We start from the raw sequence: 22431 nt of genomic DNA, 5'->3' as shown, positions 1-22431 counted from the left end.
TGAACTGGCAAAAACAACAAAAATCAGGTCCTAGAATAGCATGTATAATATGCTACTGAGATCCAGAGGAGGATGACTGTACCCTCAAATATGTATCAGCTTCTTTGTACACAGTGTATGTCTGGAAGGATACACAAGAAATGGATATATTGGTTTTCTTGGGCATGGGATGAGGAGAGAGAGAGAGACTTCTGCTGGATTCCTTTTGTAATTTAAATTTGAAACCATTTGTATTTGAGTCTTTTTTTGTTTTTACTTTAATTTTTTTAACATTAAAAATTTCAGTTTTAAAGATTTTACTTATTCATTGCGACAGAGATACAAAAAGAGAGAGAGCATGAGCAGGGGGAGAGGAAGACGGTAAAGCAGAGTCCCGGCTGAGCAGGGACTGGAACCCGATGTGGGGTTCAATCCTGGGACCCTGAGATGACCTGAGCCAAAGTCAGATGCTTAAATATCTGAGCTACCCAGGCACCCCTTTCTCTTTGTTTTTAGTTTGCTTGTTTAAGTGAAATTATATGGCAGTCTTTCTCTGTCTGGCTTATTTTACTTAGCATAGTACCCTCTAGTCCATTCATGTTGTCACAGGTGGCAAGATTTCATTCCTTTTTTTATAAATGGGTAATATTTTACTGTGTGTGCACGTGAAAGATAAATATGTAAAGATATATATGTGTGTATACATATGTATACATATACACATATACATATGTAGTCTGTCGATGGATGAATTGTGAGTCATTTGGATGTATTGTCCGTTCAACAAATAGATGTAATCACGTCTTGGCCTTTTGGCTAAGATCATGTGGAAAAAATGGATTTAAAACATTTTCAAGTTACCTTCTTTTACTAATTGGAAGATTTCAGCAAAATTCAGGTTTCTGTCATCTTAGCTTACCAGAGACATTTATACCAGCTCCCTGACCCCAGTGAGTCCTAGAGCTCGTCTCCCCTGCTTTGTGACAGAAGCGTGTTATCTGTGCGAGAGAAACTGCAACACGATTTCACCTGTTTATTGACTATTTGTAGTTTAGTCATGTGGTTGCCACTCACGTTCTGTGGCCAGAGTTCTCTAAACAACTTTATTTTTTTAAGATTTTATTGACTTGAGAGAGGGGGAGAGATAATGAGCAGGGGGAGTGGTAGGCGGAGAAGCAGACTCCCTCCCTGCTGAGCAGGAAGCCTGATGCGGGACTTGATCCAGGACTCGGGGGTCACGACCTGAGCCAAAGGAGATGCTTAACTGACTGAGCCACCCAGGTGCCCCTCTAAACAACTTTATAATGCACATATCGGGAATCCCGATCCTAACGATATTTTATTTGACCTTGTTTCGTAAATCTGTGGCCATTTCCTAGCTTTTGACCAGAGTCTAAAGTTCTCCAATATCACTCATTGGACTCATTTTTTTGTGGCCTAGAATCAGTCCTGAGGCCTGACCCCATGGCCATGGACTTAGGATCACTGATTATTTTCAAAGCAATGAGAAATTTATAATCTATCATTTGATAAGAGACTTGGCAGCTACTCTGTTGTTTTCCTGACTTGCTCCTGATTCTTCAAAGGGGTTGAGACCGTGTTGGGTCAGAGGTTTTCAAATGTTATTTGCAATAACCCACAGGAAGAAATAGCTGTGGTGTTTCACCCAATCTAATGCCTTGATTGTAAGACATACCATTATTTTGTATCCTTAAGAAACTACCAATTAATCTATGCTACAGCTCGTCCAGATTTCAGATTGGTGGGAAAAAGAAACTTCGGTCTTAGAACTGATAAAACACATAATTCATTGTAGTCTACTACATATTTTATGTAGAAGTACAAATATACATGTAACACTAGTTTTGTAAGTCATAGCTGCACTTGCTACATTTGAGCCACTTTAATATTTTTTATCATACTCCATTTTATCCCGTTATTTTTTAAAAAGGCAGTTTCAGTCTGCTAAATTGATTTCTTGGCTGATTATTGGGCCACAGTGTGCAGCTTAAAGCTCACTGCACAGGATGGGCTGTCAAGCTTTGTGATGAGGCATTTCTGACCCAGATTTACTCTCAGGGACAATACTGAAATTCCTGTATAGTTCCCACACTGAACAGATACATTCTGTGGACTTGTTTACAATGTCATGGAGGCATAATTGAAGTATGAGCCGTATATACCCCACGTGTACCATTTGAACACATGGGAGTATACATTCATGACCCCGTCACCATGATCAAGGTCATCATAGACCTCTGTCACCTGCAACAGTTTCCTCATGTTGAAGTCTATCCCTGCCTCTGTCCCCATCCTTGGGCCACCACAGTTGTACTTCCTATTACCACAGGTTAGATTACATCTCCTGGAATTTTATGGAAGTAGAATTATATATAGTATATGTGTTTCCTGACTGCCTGTCTTCTTCCACTCAACCTAATGGTTTTGTGATTCATCCATGTTATTTTATCTATCAGTTCATTTCCTTTTATTTCTGACCAGTATTCTGCTGTGTGAATATAACACAACGTGTTCAGCCATTCACTGGGTGAACATTTGAGTTGTTTCTAGTTTTAGGTTATTAAAAGTAAAGCTGCTGTGAACACGTGTGGAAGTCTTTAGGCATGTGATTTTTGTTTTTCTTGGGTACATACCAAAAAGTGGAATGGTTGGTTCATACAGTAGGTCTATGTTTGAGGGGTTTTTTTTATTGTTGTTGTTTGTTTTTAAGATTTTATTTGTTCTTCAGGTAGAGAGAGAGAGAGAGAACACAAGCAGAGAGAGAAGCAGGCTTCCCACTGGTCAGGGAGCCAGATATGGGACTCGATCCTAGGACCCTGGGATCATGACCTGAGCAGAAGGCAGATGCTTAACCAACTGAACCACCCATGTGCCCTGTGTTTGACTTTCAAAGAAACTGCCAAATTGAAAATGGTTTTTCAGAGTGGTTGCATCATTTACATTCCCGCCAGCAGTCTCAGAATTCCAGTTGCTCCACATCCTCGGAATCAGTTGGCTTGACCTGTTTAAAAATTTCAGACAATCTGATGGGTGTGGAGTATATCGCCTTGGGGGTTTAATTTGCATTTCTTGGAGGACTGCTGATTATCTTTTCTTGTACATATTGGCCATTCATTTATCTTCTGTTGCTGAATGTCTGTTCATATCTTTTGACTAATTTTTTATTTGGGTTGTTGGTTTTCTTGTTATTTTGTAAGAATTAATGTATGTATTCTGGATACCAGTCCTTTGATATGTATGTACTACAGATATTTTTTCCCAGTCTGTGGCTTGCTTTTCATTTCCTTAATAACATCTTTCAAAAAACAAAAGTTTTGCGGTGCCTGGGGCGCTCAGATGGCTAAGCACCTACCGTTGGCTCGGGTCATGATCCCAGGGTCCTGGGACTGAGTCCTGCGTCACACTCCTGGCTGAGCGGGGAGTGTGCTTCTCCCTCTGCTTCTCCCTCTGCGTGCTTGGGCGCTCTCTCTCTCTCTCTCTCTGTCTCAAATGAATAAATAAAATCTTCAAAAACAAAAAACAAAAGTTTTAAATTCTGATAACATCCAATTAATCAGCTTTTTCTTGTTATAGTTTATGCTTTCTGTGTTCTAAGAAACCTTTGCCCGTGTTGCAGTTGCAGAGGCGTCCCCATGTGTTTTTCTGTTCCAACCTAGATTTATTAATTAGAGGGTAAAATGTGAGATTCCCATCAAATTTCCACACTAAACTGACATGTTTCGTGTTTTTTAATCTAACTACTAATAAAAAAGTTTCACTAAACTTTTGAGGGCCCCAGAATGAATTCTATATGGGTGTGTTTTAGGGGCGCCTGGGTGGCTCAGTGGATTGGGCCGCTGCCTTCGGCTCGGGTCATGATCTCAGGGTCCTGGGATCGAGCCCCGCATCTGGCTCTCTGCTCTGCGGGGAGCCTGCTTCCTCCTCTCTCTCTGCCTGCCTCTCTGCCTACTTGTGACCTCTCTCTCTGTCAAATAAATAAATAAAAGATCTTAAAAAAAAAAAATCCTAAAGCAAAAGTCAGACATTAAAAAAAAAAAATAGAGAAGAGAAAATGAAGTAAATACGGCAAAATGATGATAACTGTTGAATGTAGGGGATGATTATATGGGGAATTTGTTAAACTTTGCTTTCTTCCTTTGTGTATATTTGAAAAGCTTTATTTTAAGAATTCATGTAAGAGAATTGCCCTCTTGAGGGGTTATGCACTCCTGGTCACAGGAGTCCCCTGGGAGGCTCAGGTGCTTCCCCTTTTCATGTCTGTGCTTCTGTATTCTCAGTTCAAAGCCATTTTCCAGGTTAAATGTGGGCGAAAGACAAAGTTTGGTGCAAAGAGAGATGGAAAATGGACGAAACGTCTTCTGTTTGCTTTGTAGATCATGTTGCTTTACGGCACCCTCGCACTGGCTCTGTGATGATTGAAGCAATGTCCGCAGTCTTTAAACAGTATGGAAATAAGTGGCATATCGCCGACTTCTTCACCAAAGTAAGTCAGTTCCAAGGGAGCACATGCTCCGTTTGTCCTGACGGTAGTGGCACTTGTTGAGAGCGTTTTCAGGAGAAGGTTGACTTTCGCCATGAAGACGTAAGAGATGCTGAAAAGTTGCTTGGAAATGATGGGCTGATCATGAGTTTTGATGATGGCAGCATTCAGAAAAGTTGGCTGAGTCAGCTACTGAGGGAAACGGATATTGACACTTTGTGTTCTTTGGCAATACCAGTGCATTGGGTCTAACGTGAGCTTTCAAGTTCCTCCCTGCTCTGTAGCCACCCTTGGAGTCAGCTTTGGCCTGACTCTGCTCCCCTCGAGGGGGGAATCTTAGGACTTCTTCAATGACCGACTTTAGCTCACATTTGTCTCCCCAGTTTGTAGCCCATAGTACACATTTGTTGAATGAATGCCTGTGTGCCCAATAACGATGGTATATTTATACACAAACCATAGTTTGGAGAATGGCCCAATTATTGTCGTTTATCATATCAGGATTAATGGGCAATTTTCTTCTCAATCTGAGAGTTTTACACCAAAGAAAGCTAATTAGAAAAGACTGTAGATGACTACAGTAACATGGGGCACCTGGGTGTCTCAGTTGGTTAAGCGTCTGCCTGTAGCTCAGGTCATGATCCTGGAGCCTTGGGATCGAGTCCCACATTGGGCTCCCCGGTCAGTGGGGACCCTGCTTCTCCCTCTGACCCTCTCCCTTCTCATGCTCTCTCTGTCACTATCTCTCTCGCTCTCAAATAAATAAAATATCTTTTAAAAAGAGAATACAGTAACAAAGATGCTAACATCTATTATCTGTTGCATGGCTCACTCCAGATCAGTTACTGTTCTCTGTGCTACACAGACATTAATCCATTTAAGCCTTCCAGCACCCCTCAGGCAGTGTGGGATTTGCATCCACTGTGACAGATGGGGCCTGCTCAGTGGCCGAGCTGGCACTGCAGCCTGGGCAGAGTGCTTCTAGAGTTCATGCTCTAATCACAATTATGTATTAATTACTCTAATCCTCCCCCAGGTATGGTCACTATTTTTATTTCTTTAAAATCGAAAGATTTATTGCTAATACTTTACCTATGATGCTAAATAGCTTTTAAAACTCCTTTTCGCCTCATTTGAGGTAAGACCTTGGGGGGAAACGTTACAGGGAGGGACCATGACAATTTTGACACTCATTTCACCTGTATTCCCAAATATCTTATATTGCTTAGTTTCTCTAAGGATATAGTTTCTTTTCTTTCTTTTTTTTTTTTTTTTAAAGAATATAGTTTCCTGTCACCTTCTCAGGAATGTTACAATAAAGACAGATTTAACCAACTATAAATAGAAATTCATTTTAGCTAAAGCTAACTGAAAAATTGTTGTGCTGACCAGTGTTCTTCAAGCCTTTACTGAACACCATTTATTTTTATTTTTATTTATTTTTTTAAAGATTTATTTATTTATTTATTAGAGAGAGAGTTCATGGGAGAGAGAGAGTTCATGGGAGGGGCAGAGGGTGAGGAGACAGAATCCTCAAGCAGACTCCTTGCAGAGGTGGCGCTCAATGCCCAGGACCCTAAGATCATGACCTGAGCTGAAACCAGCAGTTGGACGCTTAACTGACTGAGCCACCCAGGTGCCACCCTTCATTTTTAAAGCACTTGTTGAGTGGACACTAGCAAGGAAAAAAAAAATCCAAAAATGAGCATGATGTGGCCTTTGTATTAAAGGCACATGCAGCTTAGGTAGCAGATGGTAAATGTGCTTACAACCAACCCCGAGATTGTAGAGCTGTGGGATGCTTTGGACATAGCATAATCCAACCCTTTCATTTTTTTTTTTTTTAAGATTTTATTTATTTATTTGACAGGCAGAGATTACAGTAGGCAGAAAGGCAGGGAGAGAGAGAGGGGGGAAGCAGGCTCCCTGCTGAGCAGAGAGCCCATTGTGGGGCTCTATCCCAGGTCCCTGAGATCATGACCTGAGCCGGAGGTAGAGGCTTAACCCACTGTGCCACCCAGGTGCCCCTCCCACCCTTTCATTTTACCACGTGTTCTCAAGGCTCAGAAAGGATTCATATCTTGCCTACCATGACCCCAGGGCAAGTTGAGACCAAACCCTGCTCTGTGGACCTAAGTCTCCTGGTTTTCTCACCCAGAGTGCTGCATTCCAAGCGCTTCGTGGAACATGCTCTTTCTAGTGCCATTTGCATCGCTTTCTGGAATGCGTAGCATTGGGCCGTTTCACTCTGTAGTGTCCACTAACAGCCTTTTGCTCAGGGCTTTAATCTCTCAGGTGACAGTTTGTGCTTTACTCTTTCAGGTGAATAATAGAGTGGTGCACACTGAATTTCATCTACATGAGGAACCAATTAAAGTATCACTCGTCATGGAATCAACTTTAACTAGATTTGTGTACTTCTGACATCCGGAAGATGAAAAACTAAGGACTGCTTTGTAACAGACTTTGTAAAGAGCTGAGAGCATTAGTAGCGTTGTACTAATAGTTATCGTTTTGTATTATTACTGTCACCAGTTGTATTTCTCCAATTCGTTTTGCATATATATGGTATTTTTCTAAGATTGAACCATGCTTATTTGACACTTAGAAATAATTCGATTTCTTTTAGAAGATGACTGTTTTTTGAAAATGATTTTTCTGCACTGTTATCAAACCTCAGGAGTCCAGCTCGATTGTGGACCATTTTTATCATGTGCTTCCCTTACTGGTTACACCCCATCCTCGCCCACTTGGTGCTGGTGTTTGTCCACATTTTCTTGTCTTCAAGAACTGTCTTGATGTCGTCTTGTCCTGTGTTTCTTCTGATTTCCTCCATACTGTTGTCTGTAGCCAGACTCGTCTCCTTTTGACTCCATAAGCCATTCTCTACTCTTACCTGGATGTTCTCATTTGCCCTCTGTGCCCTGGATGCCTCATGTTTCTCCCTTTCCCCCATTCCCCAGCTTCCTCGCTGCTGTGCATTACCTTTGAACTACCGTTTTTCTCTGCCTGGAACGCTCTGTTCCACCCTGGTCCATTTGGTCCTTCAGAGTTTGGCTCAAGCATCCTTTGCACAGGGAAGCTTTTTGCAATGCCTCATGCTAGGTCCGCCTTTTCTGTGTGCTCTCGGATACCTTGCTTTTCTTCTGCAGCACTTAGCACCAAATGTACTTAAATGACTGTGTGTAGCCATTAAATCTCCCTCCAGTTCAGTCATAAGCTGCAAGAGGCAGAGGCCATGTGTCTCATCCATTCCTGTAGCCCAGCTTCTGTCGTGCCTTAAGACACACAGAAGTGCTGTGACGAATGTTTACTGAACGACTGGTCTCTGTCTTTCAATTATTTTGTCCATTCCTCAGACCTCACCTCATTACCTCTGTGCATCTAGCCACCTTCTAGTCATCCCGACCTGCTTGGATGTCCTGCAGCCACTTTAACTGAACAAATTGGAAGTCAACCTTACATTTCCCTTAAATCTCTTCGTAAAACCCATCTCATTGTTAATAATTCTTTGACTCCCCACTGCCTGCAGAATATACTCAAATTCCCCTAGGAGAATATCCCGAGTCCTTCTCTGTCAGGCCTTAACCTGTACTTTTTGTATACTGCCTATTTGTACTGGGTCTTGACCACACCAGGTGATTTGCCCTCCCTTCAATAATCCCCTCTCACAGAACCAGACTTGTGGATTACCCAATGTTAAATGAGTGCTCTTGGCTATGTTATCATAGTTCGTTCTCTCCTTTCTTACTGAAATGCCCTTTGTTCTCTTTCTGTGCTTACTCTATACCATGCATTCCTTAGGATGCAAATTGGGTCCCATCCCACTAGAAGGAAAACCTGTATGTAGGCCAGTGATTTGAGAGTAATGAACTCTGGACTGAGCATGAGTTCTCAGTGTAGTTGTGTTCTGACTTCTGGTGTAACTTTGTACTATATTAACCCCCAGTTTCCACATCACAACACTCTCTGGCTCGCTGAGAACTCATTCCACTGGACTTCAGTGAACTTTGACTTCTTAATAAACTGTTCGTGAATATCCTGCAGGTGTGGCTATTCCTGAAACTAGAGGTTCTAACTGGCAATTGCATAAGACTCTTGGGCCTGTATGAGGATACAGGTGTTTGGTGAAAATGCTCTGAAGATTGAGGGTCACAATGAGTGAAGCAACCCAGATCTCCAGGCCTGTCTCCATTTCAGGGACAATTGTGTCCTTTTTAGTTAATGTGATTTCTCAAGTATATATATGTGATTGAATTTTTTAAACTTTTGAGTTTTGATATTTGGTATGTAACTTTTGCTTTTTTTATAGAGCATTAAACTGTCACCTTGGTTCATAAAATATCTGGTGAGCCTTCTCTGTTCACTTGCATGCTGTGTGATCCTAGGATTCCCGGCATAGGGGCTCATTTCTGGGGGACAGCAGCAGCTGAAATAGGCAATAGCTCTTATTTCCTGAGAGAGGTTAAGTGACTTCTTCAGAGTCACACCATGTGGCAAAGCTGAGATTCTAATACATGAACAAATGCAAGACAAAAAGTGCCAAGTGAGAGGGGAAAGTTGCAAGACAGAATCCTTTTGGTAGACAGAAAGAACCTACTGTTTTACTAAGGGAATGAGAGCTTTGGGACAAAGGAGGGAACGGTTATTTTGGAACATTGCTCAGGCCCCTGCAGGTAAGCTTTCTGGAGAGGACTGTAGCACAGCTGGGTACCAGACCTACAGGTGAAGGGGGAGGTCCACCTAGAGAAGGAGGTGTGGAGGTGCCCAAGGTGAACTTGAAGCCTAGGGCCCATATTCTCTGAGTTGTAAATCAGAACAAGAGTTCCCCTAGCCATTCAATGCCTTGTGAAGTGTAGCTCCAAAAAACTACAGTCCTTAGCGCAGTTTTATATTTGGAAAAAAAAAAAACTTAAGCCAAATTTTTATCTTACTTTTTTTTTAATTTTAAAAATTATATATTTACTTGCCAGAGAGAGGGAGAGAGAGTGCACAAGCAGGGGGAGCAGCAGGCAGAAGGAGAAGCAGTCTCCTTGCTGAGCACGGAGCCTAATGCAGGACTTGATCCCAGGATCCTGAGATCATGACCTGAGCTGAAGGCAGATGCTTAACCAACTGAACCATCCAAGCATCCCTCTTTTTATTATTTTTTAAAGATTTATTTATTTTAGGGAGTATGCAAGCAGGGGGGAGGGGCAGCAGAATGTACACTGAGCGTGGAGCCTGACGGGGGGGGGGGGGGGGGTCAATCCCATGAGAGACTCATCACAAGTCAAAACCAAGAATTGGAAGCTCAAGGAACTGAGCCACCCAAGCACCCCAAGTTTTCCTTTTTAAATATGAACCCCAGAAATCAGAAGTTTGCAAAAGATAGGCACTGGGATTTATTAAAAATGGGCACGAATAGGCAGGCATGCCTGAGTGGCTCACTCAGTTAAGCGGCTAACTTGGTTTTGGCTCAGGTCTTGATCTTAGGGTCATGAAATAGAGCCCCTTGTTGGGCTCTGTGCTTAACTCAGAATCTACTTGGGACTCTCTCTTCCTCTGTCCCTCTCCTCTGCTCTTCTCAAATAAATAAATAAAATCTTTTTAGAAAATGGGCACGAATAAAAAATGTTGCAAAAACTTGCGCAGAGGACTGGAAGGCTGCAAGAATACTAGATAGTCTTTCCAAGTGTCACTTGGGGCAAGGGCTCCTCACTGTGGTTTACTGCAAACAGTCAGTCGTTCTTCCTCTTTGGACCTTTGTCAGCTCATTTCCTTGCCAAGGTTTTTCATCACACAGATGATTTCTCAAGAGCAAAGTTATTGGGGCGCCTCGGTAGCCCAGTCGGTTGAGCCTCTGCCTTTGGCTCAGGTCAGGATCCCAGGGTCCTGGGGATAGAGCCCTACATCCGGCTCTCTGCTCAGTGGGGATCCTGCTGCTTCTTCCTCTGCCTGCTGCTCCACCTGCTTGTGTTCTGTCAAATAAATAAAATCTTTAAAAAAAAAAAAAGAGCAAAGTTATTTTGTGACAAAAATATTATTTTGAGAAACACCTAAACATAATTAGAGTACAATGTCCCCCTTGTAACAAAGGAAGTAGTCTTGGGACTGGAGGGTGCGCATGGGAGGGAGCTGCTAAGGTAGCTTGGGAGTGTCCCAGAAGGCCCTCTAGAGAAGTCATGCAGCAACAGAAAACTGCCCCTAAAGCCACCCATTCTGTTTTCATATGGCTAATTTTTTTTACTTTATTTTTTTTCTTTTTCTTAAGATTTTACTTATTTATTAGAGAGAGAGAGAGCATGAGGTGGGGGAGGATCAGAAGGAGGAGACCCCCTGCTGAGCAGGAAACCTGTGAGATCATCCCAGGACTCCAGGATCATGACCTGAGCTGAAGGCAGTCACTTAACCAACAGAGCCACCGAGGCACCCTACCTCCTTCCCTCTTTATCAGCTTTTTAAACTGTTAATAGGGTTTTCTGTTTAAAACGACCTGTGTTCCTCAGAAAATTTCAAAAATATAGAAAATCAAAAATAGTGGGGAAAATTCAAAAAAAGAGGAGGAAAAAACTCACCCAGTTTCTCTACTTGCGTATTAACAGTTCTCACCCTGGCGGCACATTAAAATTATCTAGGAGCTACTTTTAAGAATCAGATGTTTTAAGTCCTGGAAATGTAACCTACAACGTGGCAACTATAGTTAATACTGTATTAAATATTTGACAGTAGCTAAGAGGTTAAAAGTTCTCCTCGTAAGAAAAACAAGCATTATACCTGGATGGTGACAAATGTTAACTATGTATATTGTGGTGATCATTTCACAATATATACAGGCTATGTAGTACAACTGAAATGTTTTATCTCAATTACACCTCAATTTTAAAATTCAGACTTTTAAAATTGAGCCTTAGCATATGTTTAAAAGTTCTCCAAGTGATTCTCCAGTACAGCCAAGGTTGAAAACTACCATATAGTTTAATATCTTAGGTATTTTTAAAATCATATTTTAACGTATAGGGCTTCGCTTATTATTTCCTTTTTTCCGGAAAGAGAGAGACCCCCTCCCTGGGGAGCGGTGGAGGGAGGGGAGGGAGTCTTAAGCAAGCTCATTCCCTAAGCCGGGCTCTCTCTTAGGACTCTGAGCTCATGACCAGAGCCAACATCAGCTTAATCAACTTAACCCCTCCTTTTCTTTTTAATTCAAGTACAGTTGAACGGGTTTCAATTTTTTTTTTTTTTAATAATCTCCCTCATCCTGCAATTCTTGTTTGTACGTAGCGTATCTTTTGAGTATTCCTCAGTGGCTGCATAGTACTATATGAACAGAATACACCTTTAATAACCTATTGATAGATATTCCTTGTCTTCTTTTTTTTAATATTTTATTTATTTGACAGAGAGAAATCACAAGTAGGCAGAGAGGCAGGCAGGGAGAGAGGAGGAAGCAGGCTCCCCGCGGAGCAGAGAGCCCGATGTGGGGCTCATCCCAGGACCCTGGGATCATGACCTGAGCCGAAGGCAGAGGCTTAATCCACTGAGCTACCCAGGCGCCCCTATTCCTTGTCTTCTTAAAAAAAAATCTTAACCATTTGTGCAGTCTTTTCCTTTTAAGTTTTTTCAGGAAAATTTCCCGAAAAGTCAACTTTTAAAATCTGAATTACGTTCTGCCAAATTGTTCTCCAAAGAGTGAAAATAATTTCTCCAGCTTCTGTTGATCGAACACTTGGGCACGTTGTGTCCACAGCTTCCCACGGACGCAAATTGTAGTTTAGGACAGGAACCCTCTCACGTCGCGCGAAAATTCGAACCGTCATCACCAGCAGCCCGCAGGCGCGCGTTCCTGACGAAGTACTGCAGTGACGGCCGCACAGCGCGGAACGTCTTCGCGGCGCCGGAAAGCACTGCCGTCGCAAACGGTCCCTCCGGGCTAGAGTTCCCATCCGCCCTTCCGCTCGGCTTTTTTGTTGTCATTGGCTGATGGCGGAGTATATAAGGGCGTCATTTCCGCCCCTCTCTCTTTTCCGCGCTACCCAGGGAAGGGTCCATACGGCGTTGTTTTGCGTGAGTTCCCTGTGGGGTTCTCCAGCGTCCCCAGAAGCCACCAGAACAGTTTCTTGCTGGAGTGAGGGGTGCGAGGACTGGGATAGAAGCCAGCAGGCAGAGCGGGTCTGTCTCCTGCCGGCGCGTTCCACTTCCGTCCGGCAGCCCGCACGTGGCCGGCCCGGGCCCGCGAGTTCCCATAATGCCCCGGGAGCCCGCGGAGGTCGTACGGGAGCCGGGGCGCTGGGCGAGGGTGCGCACCGGCCTGCGGCTGGGTGGCAGGGGTGCAAAAAACTGCCAACGCACCGTGCTGCCATCGCTTAAGACCCCGGCACTCGGCTGTGACCTCAGGCCCGGGCGCACATTTACAGCAGCAGTTTGGGCTGGTAGTTAACCGTGTGTTAAGATTCTTGGCAGGGTTTTGCAGAAAGTCATTTGTAACTCCAGAGAAATAATTCTGAAGCGTCCACCTGCAGTCTGCTTGAAAATAAACTTGTTTGCCTCTGTGCTGCCTCTGCTCATCCATAACCTTTATTCCGGGTTACTCTGGAGCGTTAAGTGGCAATTAGTCATTTTCGTCTTCATTTTCTGGGTGTTTTTCCCATCTCCACATTCATTAAGATGTGCTGCTGTTTAATAATGTGTGGGATATGTCTGTTGTATTGTGTCTCATCCCAGTAGACTGTAAACTGAAGGGGTGGTCCTTGGGTTGCATTTAACTATGAAGCTGGCTGTCAAGAGTGGTTAGAAAGCATCTGATCCCTTACCACTTAATCCCTGGAATACAAAGGACTGGATGTTAACTTGTTTTTTAGGTTCCCATCGTAACTTAACGGGAAACTTTCACAATGTCCGGAGCCCTTGATGTCCTGCAAATGAAGGAGGAGGATGTCCTCAAATTCCTTGCAGCAGGAACCCATTTAGGTGGCACCAACCTTGACTTCCAGATGGAACAGTACATCTACAAAAGGAAAAGTGATGGTCAGTCCTTGCTTTGATTTGGGGGGAGGGGCATTCCAGCCAAGTAATAAATGACATCAGATCACTATTTTGGAAATAAGTTTTAAAACTAAGTAAAAGCGGGGTGCCTGGCTGGCACGGCAGAGCGTGCCACTCGATCTCTTGAGTTTGACCCCATGTTGGACATAGAGATAACTTGAAAGAAATTAAAAAATTAAAAACTCTGTTCTGGTGGTTTGGGGAAGAAAAGCTTTCTGGGCTCCAGGGTAAGAGTATGTCTACTGATAGGTAGCGGGACTTGGGTTGGTCCATGCAAGAGCTACGAGATACAAAGATGAGGAAGCTCATTAGCTTTATAGTGCCTTATATTTCACAGGTCCTGGCCTTGTATTTCACAGGTCCTGACAGGTTTGTTTGAGTTTTGACAGTAAAGTAGAGCAAGAGATAGGAAAGAGCAATTAGGCTTGGAAGGTACTAGGAAAAGAAAGAAAGGTTGTGATGCCTTTATAAGGCATTTTGGGCAAGGGAGTGCTTCAGCTCAGAGGCCACTGAAGGACATAAGACTGGGAGTGGCAGGTTGTAAGGAAAGTAGCTAGAGACTAGGAAGTGGGTAAGAATTTGCAGGAGGAATCCATATGGGGGCTTGAGGGAGGCTTAACGCAGGAAGAGAAAAAGATGCCCGTTGTCTACTGAATCAAGGCTGCACACTATTAAAGCTCAAGGTTGAGGCCAGCTGTGGCCCGTGAACTTCTGAGTGTCGGAAGTGTGCTATAAAAACTGCAGGATTTTCGCTAACACCAGTAGAGCTTGCCTCTATGACTGGAGTTTGATAGTACTCTCTGCTACACTGAATTTTTTTAGAAGAAAATAAGTTGCAAATTAGTTCGGGTGTTAAAAACTTTTCTGCTGTCATGTAGGTATCTACATCATAAATCTGAAGAGAACCTGGGAGAAGCTTCTGCTGGCAGCTCGTGCCATTGTTGCCATTGAAAACCCAGCTGATGTTAGTGTCATATCATCCAGGAATACTGGCCAGGTTTGTAAACAATATGCTTGGTTTTTATTATAAAAAATAAGCTTACAGATACTGTGGGATGTAGGGAAAAGTATAGGAAAATAAAAACAGTCTATAATTTAACTACTTATACAAATCTTGAATTGCCAGTATTCGAGGTTTTCAGTATATATAATACTTGGCATCTGGTGGTTTGTTGCGCTTCAGTTTTCTTCTTGAAAACTGGTTTTCTAATAGGATACTAGTCCTCCAAGACTTAGCAGGTCTTCTAAGAGTAAGAATCTTTGCCACCACTAAGTAACTTTTTAAAGGCTAGTGGGATAAAACTTGTGTTTTGCCCCATTTCTGTTTTGGCAATTGTTTTTCTGTTGAGGAAACTAAAGAATTTCCTGAAAATTGATTCACACTTGACCCTTGAACAACACCGTGAATCAGGGGCACCAACCTCATGCATGACCAAAAATCTGTTTAACTTGACTCCCCAGAAACTTTACTGATAGCCTTCTCTTGACCTTCAGAAGCCTCACCAATAAGAAAGATAAGCAGTCGATTAATATATTTTGTATATGTAGTATATACTCTGTTTTTAGAGAAAAAAATACAAGCTAGAAAGGAAAATACTATGCAGTACCGTAAAGGAAAAAAAAGTCAACATATAGGTGGATGTGCCTGGTCTAAACTGGTGTTCAAGAGTCCACTAGATTTAAGAGCTCTAGCAAGGGTATCAGTCAGTCCATTTCTAATTTGAAAAAGATGTTTGACTTGGATTTTGACAGGTGTGTAAATTGTGTAGTGAGATGGGTTCCTTTGTACTTGTTTAGTTGATGGTAGAACTGGTTTCCATGAATTTAGGGTGTGTTTTGCGGTGGAGGGGGCTATTCCCAAGAGGCTGACTTGTGACAGGATTTAAAGTTTGGTGCGTGGTGGTAAACAGTTTTTAGTTACTCCTGTAGAATGAACTTGGTGACAGCTCTCCTGGCTTCTTCCCTCAGCAAAAATTTACTGAGCATCTGTATTGGTCCAGGCAGTGTTGCTAGGGATTTGGGATATAGCAGGAAAATACCAAGTTTGCCTTTCTGAAGGGATGCAGGAAATACATTTTGTTTTGTTTGAATTATGTATTATTAGTCCCAGGGAGGAAATAACGTTTTTATGGAGGTAAAAAGGAAGGGAAGGGAAAGGAAGTGGGTATATTCTTGCTTTATGTAGGGTAGCTGTGATTAAATTGGACCAGATCACGGAAGTGCTTATTGATGTCAGACACTGTTTTGTTGTCTGTATTGATGAATTTCATTTTCATGACCGTGTTGGAAGTATGTACATAACCTGCCCAAGTCACTCACAAGAGTGGCTTTCTTGGTTCTTGAAACCAGGTGGTGTGGTCACGGAGCATGCAGATGTGAGGAAGCCAGTAAGCCACAGGTACCCTCAGGGATTGAGAGTGGGGAGAGCATTTCAGGCAGAGAGCTTGGGGGTTGGGTATGCTTAGCATTTCTGGGCCCTAGTTCTGTAAGTAGTTCTCAGGTAGCACAGAGCACACAGAATTGCTGGGTGTGTGAAGTGCTTTGGTGTTTTCATTGTTGAGGAGGGAAGATAGGAGGTCTCCTGACTTTGTGGGCTGCTTCAGGTGCTTACAGACCTGGGTGTCTGTATGGGGACACTTGGGGGTGTTCTGTGTTGCCATTTCTGGAGCACTGCTAACTCTTGATGTTAATTCTTTAAGCGAGCTGTGCTGAAATTTGCTGCTGCAACTGGAGCCACTCCCATTGCCGGCCGCTTCACTCCTGGAACATTCACTAACCAGATCCAGGCAGCCTTCCGAGAGCCAAGACTGCTGGTGGTTACTGATCCCAGGGCTGACCACCAGCCTCTTACAGAGGCGTCTTATGTTAACCTGCCTACCATTGCTCTGTGTAACACAGACTCTCCTCTGCGCTATGTGGACATTGCCATCCCTTGCAACAACAAGGTAACAGTGTTAGGACAAACACTAGAGCCTTGAGAGTGAATACTCTTGAAACATTTGGGCATTCTTCTGCACATTGTTAGAGCTTGGAGTTGAGGCTGCTGGCTGGCCGATGAACTCACAAGTGTAGGTAGTGTGCTACACGAGGGGCAAGTCTTTTCGCTAACACCACAAGGGTCTCTGGCCCAATGAGTGGAGTTTGATAGTAATTCTTGCTACAAGTATAATTTAGATGTGTCAGAGCTTTAAGGAGAAATCATTTTTTAAATGGTCTGTTTTCTTCTGCTTTTCTCCATATTTCTTAACTGTTGGCTTCTCACATTACTGGACCTTTTCGATTTTCAGAGCAACTTGGTGAATCCTGCTATAAGGTCCTAAAAAGGTGGGTTGCATATGGCTCAAATTGGTCCAGTTTACAAGTCTCAAAGTCTTGATTCCACATAAGAATCATCCAAAGAGATGTTTTTGTTTTTGTTTTTGTTTTTTAAAGATTTTATTTATTTATCTGACAGAGAAAGATCACAAGTAGGCAGAGAGGCAGGCAGAGAGAGTGAGAGGGAAGCAGGCTCCCCGCCAAGCAGAGAGCCCGATGTGGGACTCGATCCCAGGACCCTGAGATCATGACCTGAGCCGAAGGCAGTGGCTTAAACCACTGAGCCACCCAGGCGCCCCAAAGAGATGTTTTAATACCAGTGTAAAACGTGTCTATTTTGTTGGTACCAGAGGTCTAGATGATGGAACACGTTGGTGGGAGCTGCATGCTGTTGGGGATGACCCAAGTGTCATTTCTTACCCTGGCGCTCTTGCAGGGAGCTCACTCAGTGGGTCTGATGTGGTGGATGCTGGCCAGAGAAGTTCTGCGCATGCGTGGCACCATTTCCCGTGAACACCCATGGGAGGTCATGCCTGATCTCTACTTCTACAGGGATCCTGAAGAGGTAAGCTTCCTCCACAAAGGCATGTGGTTACATAAGTAAATCAGACATCTTGGTCTGCTTCTTTGACATAAAATTGTTTCTATAAACATTTTTCTCCTCTTAACCAGATTGAAAAGGAAGAGCAGGCTGCTGCTGAAAAGGCTGTGACCAAGGAAGAATTCCAGGGTGAATGGACGGCTCCAGCTCCTGAGTTCACGGCTACTCAGCCTGAAGTTGCAGACTGGTCTGAAGGCGTGCAGGTGCCCTCTGTGCCTATTCAGCAGTTCCCTACTGGTATGTGTTGTGATCCGTGGTTCACGTTTTTGGTATTCTTAATCTAACTTTTAAAGGATCTCCACAGCTGTATCTTTGCATTGAAAGGGTCTCATCCCAATGCACTGTAGCTGCACTAATAACAGGTGGTTTTGAAGTGGTCTGGCCTTGAGTGTTTGTCTCTTGAAATGTGTATTTGGTAGAAATCAAGGCCCAGTGTTGGTGGGAGTAGGGCTGATTGTGTTTTCTTGGTGTTTCCTTAACAGAAGACTGGAGCGCCCAGCCGGCCACTGAAGACTGGTCTGCAGCTCCCACTGCTCAGGCCACTGAATGGGTAGGAACAACCACTGAGTGGTCTTAAGCTGCTCTTCCACAAAGGCAAACAAAATGGAAATAAGGTTGACGGAAAATAAACAGTTTGTAAAAGTCCTGTCCATTTCTGTTTGTTTTGCATTCCAGATCAAGAAATGCCTGGGATTACTTCAGGTCCTGACTTCTGTTTTACTTCTAAAGCCCACTTGAGATAAAAGATATTTTCCTATACTTTTTCCCATCCCTGCTCCCAAACTTTGTGTATTAATGACCAGGGCCTCCAACCTAGAGCTCTTGTGTTACTTTTTCTCCTTGGCTTGGGCATTTGTCCGGTCATTCCTATAGTATGTTCCACAAACAGGCTTTTCCCCCCTAGAATCTTAAATTCCTAAACTTAAGTTTAGAGCTACGGGACCACAAGCTGGCTTCCCCGGCATAGTTGGTTTATGCCCAGCATGATGTAGCCAAGAGATCCAAGTGGAATTTATCACAGATCTTATGTGCTGCTGCTTCTTTTTTTTTTTTTTTTAAAGATTTTATTTATTTATTTGGCAGAGAGAGATCACAAGTAGGCAGAGAGGCAGGCAGAGATAAAGAGGGAGGAGGAAGCAGGCTCTCTGTTGAGCAGAGAGCCCGATGCGGGGCTCGATCCCAGGATCCTGAGATCATGACCTGAGCCGAAGGCAGAGGCTTAACCCACTGAGCCACCCAGGCGCCCCTTATGTGCTGCTTCTTGACGGCACATGGAAGAAGAATGAGGCACAAACAAGTCAGCTACAAGAGAGGGAGCTGGGGATGACAGTGGAAAAGACTCCTCAGTCCCTTTATTATTAGTAATCACAGGAGCTGAAGAAGGCCATACATTAATCATATATATCCTTGCAGATAATGGGAGTTATACATTGATTTTATAATCAATATCTTAGAGATAAGCAGGGTATGTCTGGTCAAGCAGTATAAGATTTGTAATTGAGCAAGCATTCAAAGGGATCATCTTATTAGTCACAGGTGGTCCCTGGATTAGGGACCACTCTGCTTCAAGGTCCCCCACAGGCCTGTTGCCAGTACGTTTTTCTTAAGGCTATATCTAAACATGCTTGATGGCTAGCACAATTTCTTGTATATTATATTTTAAGTAATACATTGTTCTGAGGGTGGTAGTTACATGTACCATCTGGGCTTAGCTTTTCCAGGGCCTCATACCCTCTTCCTGCCTCCAGGGGAATTACCTGGTGTTCTGTCAACAGCTGCTGAGATTGTGCTCCAACCCAGACCACAAGGTGGTTCAGACCTAAGTCACTCCCACTCTGGGACAACAGCTGCCCCATGAATGCAGAGCCAGTACCTTTATTTTATTTTAAAGATTTTATTTATTTGACACAGAAAGATCACAAGTAGGCAGAGAGGAGGGAGCAGGCTCCGCACTGAGCAGAGACCCTGATGTGGGACTCTGAGATCATGACCTGGGCCGAAGGCAAAGGCTCAAGCCACTGAGCCACCCAGGTGCCCCAAGCCGGTACCTTTAAGCCAGCACGAACTGGTAGTGGCATTTTAAATAAATCCAAACTGACTTTTTGTGGCTCAATGGTGCCAACCGGAAGGTTAGTCCCTAAGCCCTGCTGAAGCTAAGTGACAAATTGATGCCCCCTCCAGGTGTTCACCCTGTAATGTGCTGCTGGCAGCCTTGAGTCTTCCTGGGGACCACTGGGCGAGGAGGACCTTCCCACCCTCCCTCCCCTGCCCTGCATTTAATTTGGCCAAATGGGCTGCCACCTCTTTTTCCTCAGCACCTCTCCATCTCTATTCACACTAGCAGTCTTCAGGACATAGTAACACACTCAGTTCTTTTGTCCCACCTGACCTTGGAAACTGCCGAGGACAATACATGGCTTGTGATTTTTTTTCCTCTATTGTGGAAACAATACTTACCATAAGAAAAAACCTCCAGCTTAAGATTTTTTTGTTCTTACCACAGCTTCCAGCTCTTGATGGACTTTCTGGGTTTTGTCTTCTAAACTCACAGAAACTGAATTCCACGCAGAAGTTTAGTAGAGTTCCCTCTTTTCTCCCTCTGCTTTCCTAATTACCTTGGGAGTTTCTCCTTCCATAGAAAACGTTTCTTATATCCCAGTGCAAAAGCAAATTGGCATCCCCACTGAATTCAGCCTAACACAGACCTTGACACTTCATAGATCGTAATGAGTGAGTACCCCGACTGAACAGAGAAAGTGATTAAGAATAAATCTTAGACGTGTCTGGGTGGCTTGGTTAAGCATCCAACTTTTGACCTTGGCTCAGGTCATGATCTCAGGATCGTGAGATCAAGCCCTGCATAGGGCTACATGCTGGGAATGGGGCCTGCTTGGGATTCTCTCTCTCCCTCTGCCCTTCTACCCACTTGCATGCTTTCTCCCTCTCCTTTCCCTCCTTCTCTCTCTAATAAAATCTTTAAAAATATTTTAAGAAGTCTTAGAGATTTACAGAGTGTTTGAGAAAGAGCTGGAGGGTTGAATTCCATGTGGCAAGCCTCAGGCTCCCCCCCAAGGCTTGAGGTGCCCACTCGTGTGTTATTTGGCAGCACAGAGCTCAAGGCAGCTTCATCATCACCTGCCCTAAACCTTCCTTAGGGTGTTACCATCTGCTCCCCTAGGCCAAAGCGGCAATCTTACATGGTGTTTCAGGGACATGCTGCACTCCCCGAGGCTGGCTTGGGTTGAGGTCTTCTGGTGAAGGGGTGGGTGAGACTGGGTCTGGTCTGGGCCACCACCCACAGGTCACAGGTGACCTGTGAAAGGACTCTGGCTGTTGCATTACCCTGGACATCATGTGTTATAAGTGAGGCAGATTGCAGAACTGGCTTTGGAATCAGCTATGCCTGAGATAATGAAAGAAAGCCCCCACCTAGCTCCTTCCTCGTGTGGCCCTGGGCAATAGATGTCTCCCAGTGGCCCAAGTGGCCCCAGCATGGGGATAATCGTGGGGTTGTGATTCAGAGATTGTCGCCACAGCAATTAGCCTGGATCCTGGCATGTAGCCAACACTTATGCTATGTATCACATTGTCTTTTGTTCATGCATAATTTAAAAAGAATTATTTTTTTTAAATAAATATTTGTTTGACAGAGAGAGAGAGATCACATGTAGGTTGAGAGAGAGGGGGAAGCAGGCAGGGCTCAATCCCAGGACCCTGAGACCATGACCTGAGCCAAAGGCAGAGGCTTAACCCACTGAGCCATCCAGGTGCCCCTAAAAAGAATTTTTAACTGTAAAATGCATCATGCATGCAGATGACTACAAAAGATATATTTGTATATTCTAGAAAAATAAGAATCAAAGTCTCTACTCATTGCATGGGTTTTGAAATAGAAAGGTGCTAGGACATGAGGAGGTTACCATGTGAGCCTCCTGTTCCCTGCTTGCCCCCTGAAGTCACAGACCTCCTCTCGCACAATCCCTTGGTTTACTTGATTGTTTTACCTAAGTGTGCCCTTTTAGTCAAGAATTGTCCAGTTTCAGGGTGCTTGGGTGGCTCAGTCATTAAGGGTCTGCCTTTGGCTCAGTTCCTAATCTCAGGGTCCTGGGATTGAGCCCCACATCAGGCTGCTTGCTCAGTGGGAAGCCTGCTTCTCCCCCTCCAACTCCCCCTGCTTGTGTTCCCTCCCTCGCTATCTGTCTTTCTGTGTCAAATAATAAAATTAAAAAAAAAAAAAAGAATTGTCCAGTTTCCCTGTTTTTGAGTTTCCTATAAATGGAATCATAGCATATTTTCATGTGTCATTTGCTTAATTTTAATTTTAATTTTGAGGGAGGCAGAGGGAGAGAGAGAATCTTAAGCAGGTTCCATGCCCACTGTGGAGCCTGACACGGGGCATGATCTCACAACCCTGGGTCATGACCTGAGTCAAAAATCAAGAGTCCGATGCTTAACTGACTGAGTCGCCCAGGTGCCCCTCGTGTGATTTACTTCTTGCCTTCAATGTTATTTTTCTGCTTTTCATCCCATTGCCATGTTCCTACAGAATCATCAATGACATCAATATCCTGCAATGGCCATTTGGGTTGTTTGCATGTTCTGACCATTATCAACAGAACTACTTTGAGGGGCGCCTGGGTGGCTCAGTGGGTTAAGCCGCTGCCTTCGGCTCAGGTCATGATCTCAGGGTTCTGGGATCGAGTCCCGCGTCTGGCTCTCTGCTCAGCAGGGAGCCTGCTTCCCTCTCTCTCTCTCTCTGCCTGCCTCTCTGTCTACTTGTGATCTCTCTCTGTCAAATAAATAAATAAATAATCTTAAAAAAAAAAAAAAAAAAAAAAGAACTACTTTGAGTATGCTTGATAGCCTTGGTGCACCAAAATTTCCCCACTGTGGCCTTCAACTCTAACTGCACCAGATAACGCCAGATGGTTTCACAATAGTATACAAAATCCTATGAAAATGCAACCACAACCCTCAGTATCTTGTCGTGAAAACACCACCCTTTCATCACTGC

At 43.8% G+C, this 22431-nt stretch overlaps 2 protein-coding genes and 2 non-coding genes across 4 annotated transcripts in view; all 4 read left to right on the top strand.

Moving 5' to 3' along the window:
- LOC123940588 (caspase-14-like) overlaps positions 1-8841 on the top strand; it is a 28380-nt gene extending 19539 nt beyond the window's left edge. Inside the window, exons 6-7 of the mRNA XM_046003508.1 lie at positions 4374-4483; positions 6803-8841. Of these exons, the coding sequence (XP_045859464.1) occupies positions 4374-4483; positions 6803-6904 (212 nt within the window). The 3' untranslated portion in view covers positions 6905-8841. The remainder of the gene's footprint in view (positions 1-4373; positions 4484-6802) is intronic.
- A 3601-nt stretch (positions 8842-12442) lies between these two features.
- On the top strand, positions 12443-18054 carry RPSA (ribosomal protein SA). The gene is made up of 7 exons (XM_046003794.1): positions 12443-12523; positions 13318-13483; positions 14380-14498; positions 16201-16446; positions 17253-17381; positions 17489-17654; positions 17900-18054. The coding sequence occupies exons 2-7, from the start codon at positions 13351-13353 to the stop codon at positions 17992-17994; spliced, it is 888 nt and encodes a 295-aa protein (XP_045859750.1). The 5' UTR covers positions 12443-12523; positions 13318-13350; the 3' UTR covers positions 17995-18054.
- LOC123941105 lies at positions 14162-14312 on the top strand. The gene has a single exon (XR_006818190.1). It is a non-coding gene; the product is annotated as a small nucleolar RNA SNORA62/SNORA6 family (small nucleolar RNA).
- On the top strand, positions 16512-16666 carry LOC123941104. Its single transcript, XR_006818189.1, has one exon. It is a non-coding gene; the product is annotated as a small nucleolar RNA SNORA62/SNORA6 family (small nucleolar RNA).
- Positions 18055-22431: the final 4377 nt, after the last annotated feature.

The sequence above is a fragment of the Meles meles genome, chromosome 4 (assembly GCF_922984935.1).
Source record: "Meles meles chromosome 4, mMelMel3.1 paternal haplotype, whole genome shotgun sequence".
Taxonomy (NCBI): Eukaryota; Metazoa; Chordata; class Mammalia; order Carnivora; family Mustelidae; genus Meles; species Meles meles.
Note: the sequence above shows the minus strand (reverse complement) of the source record. Positions and strands in the feature narration are given on the sequence as shown.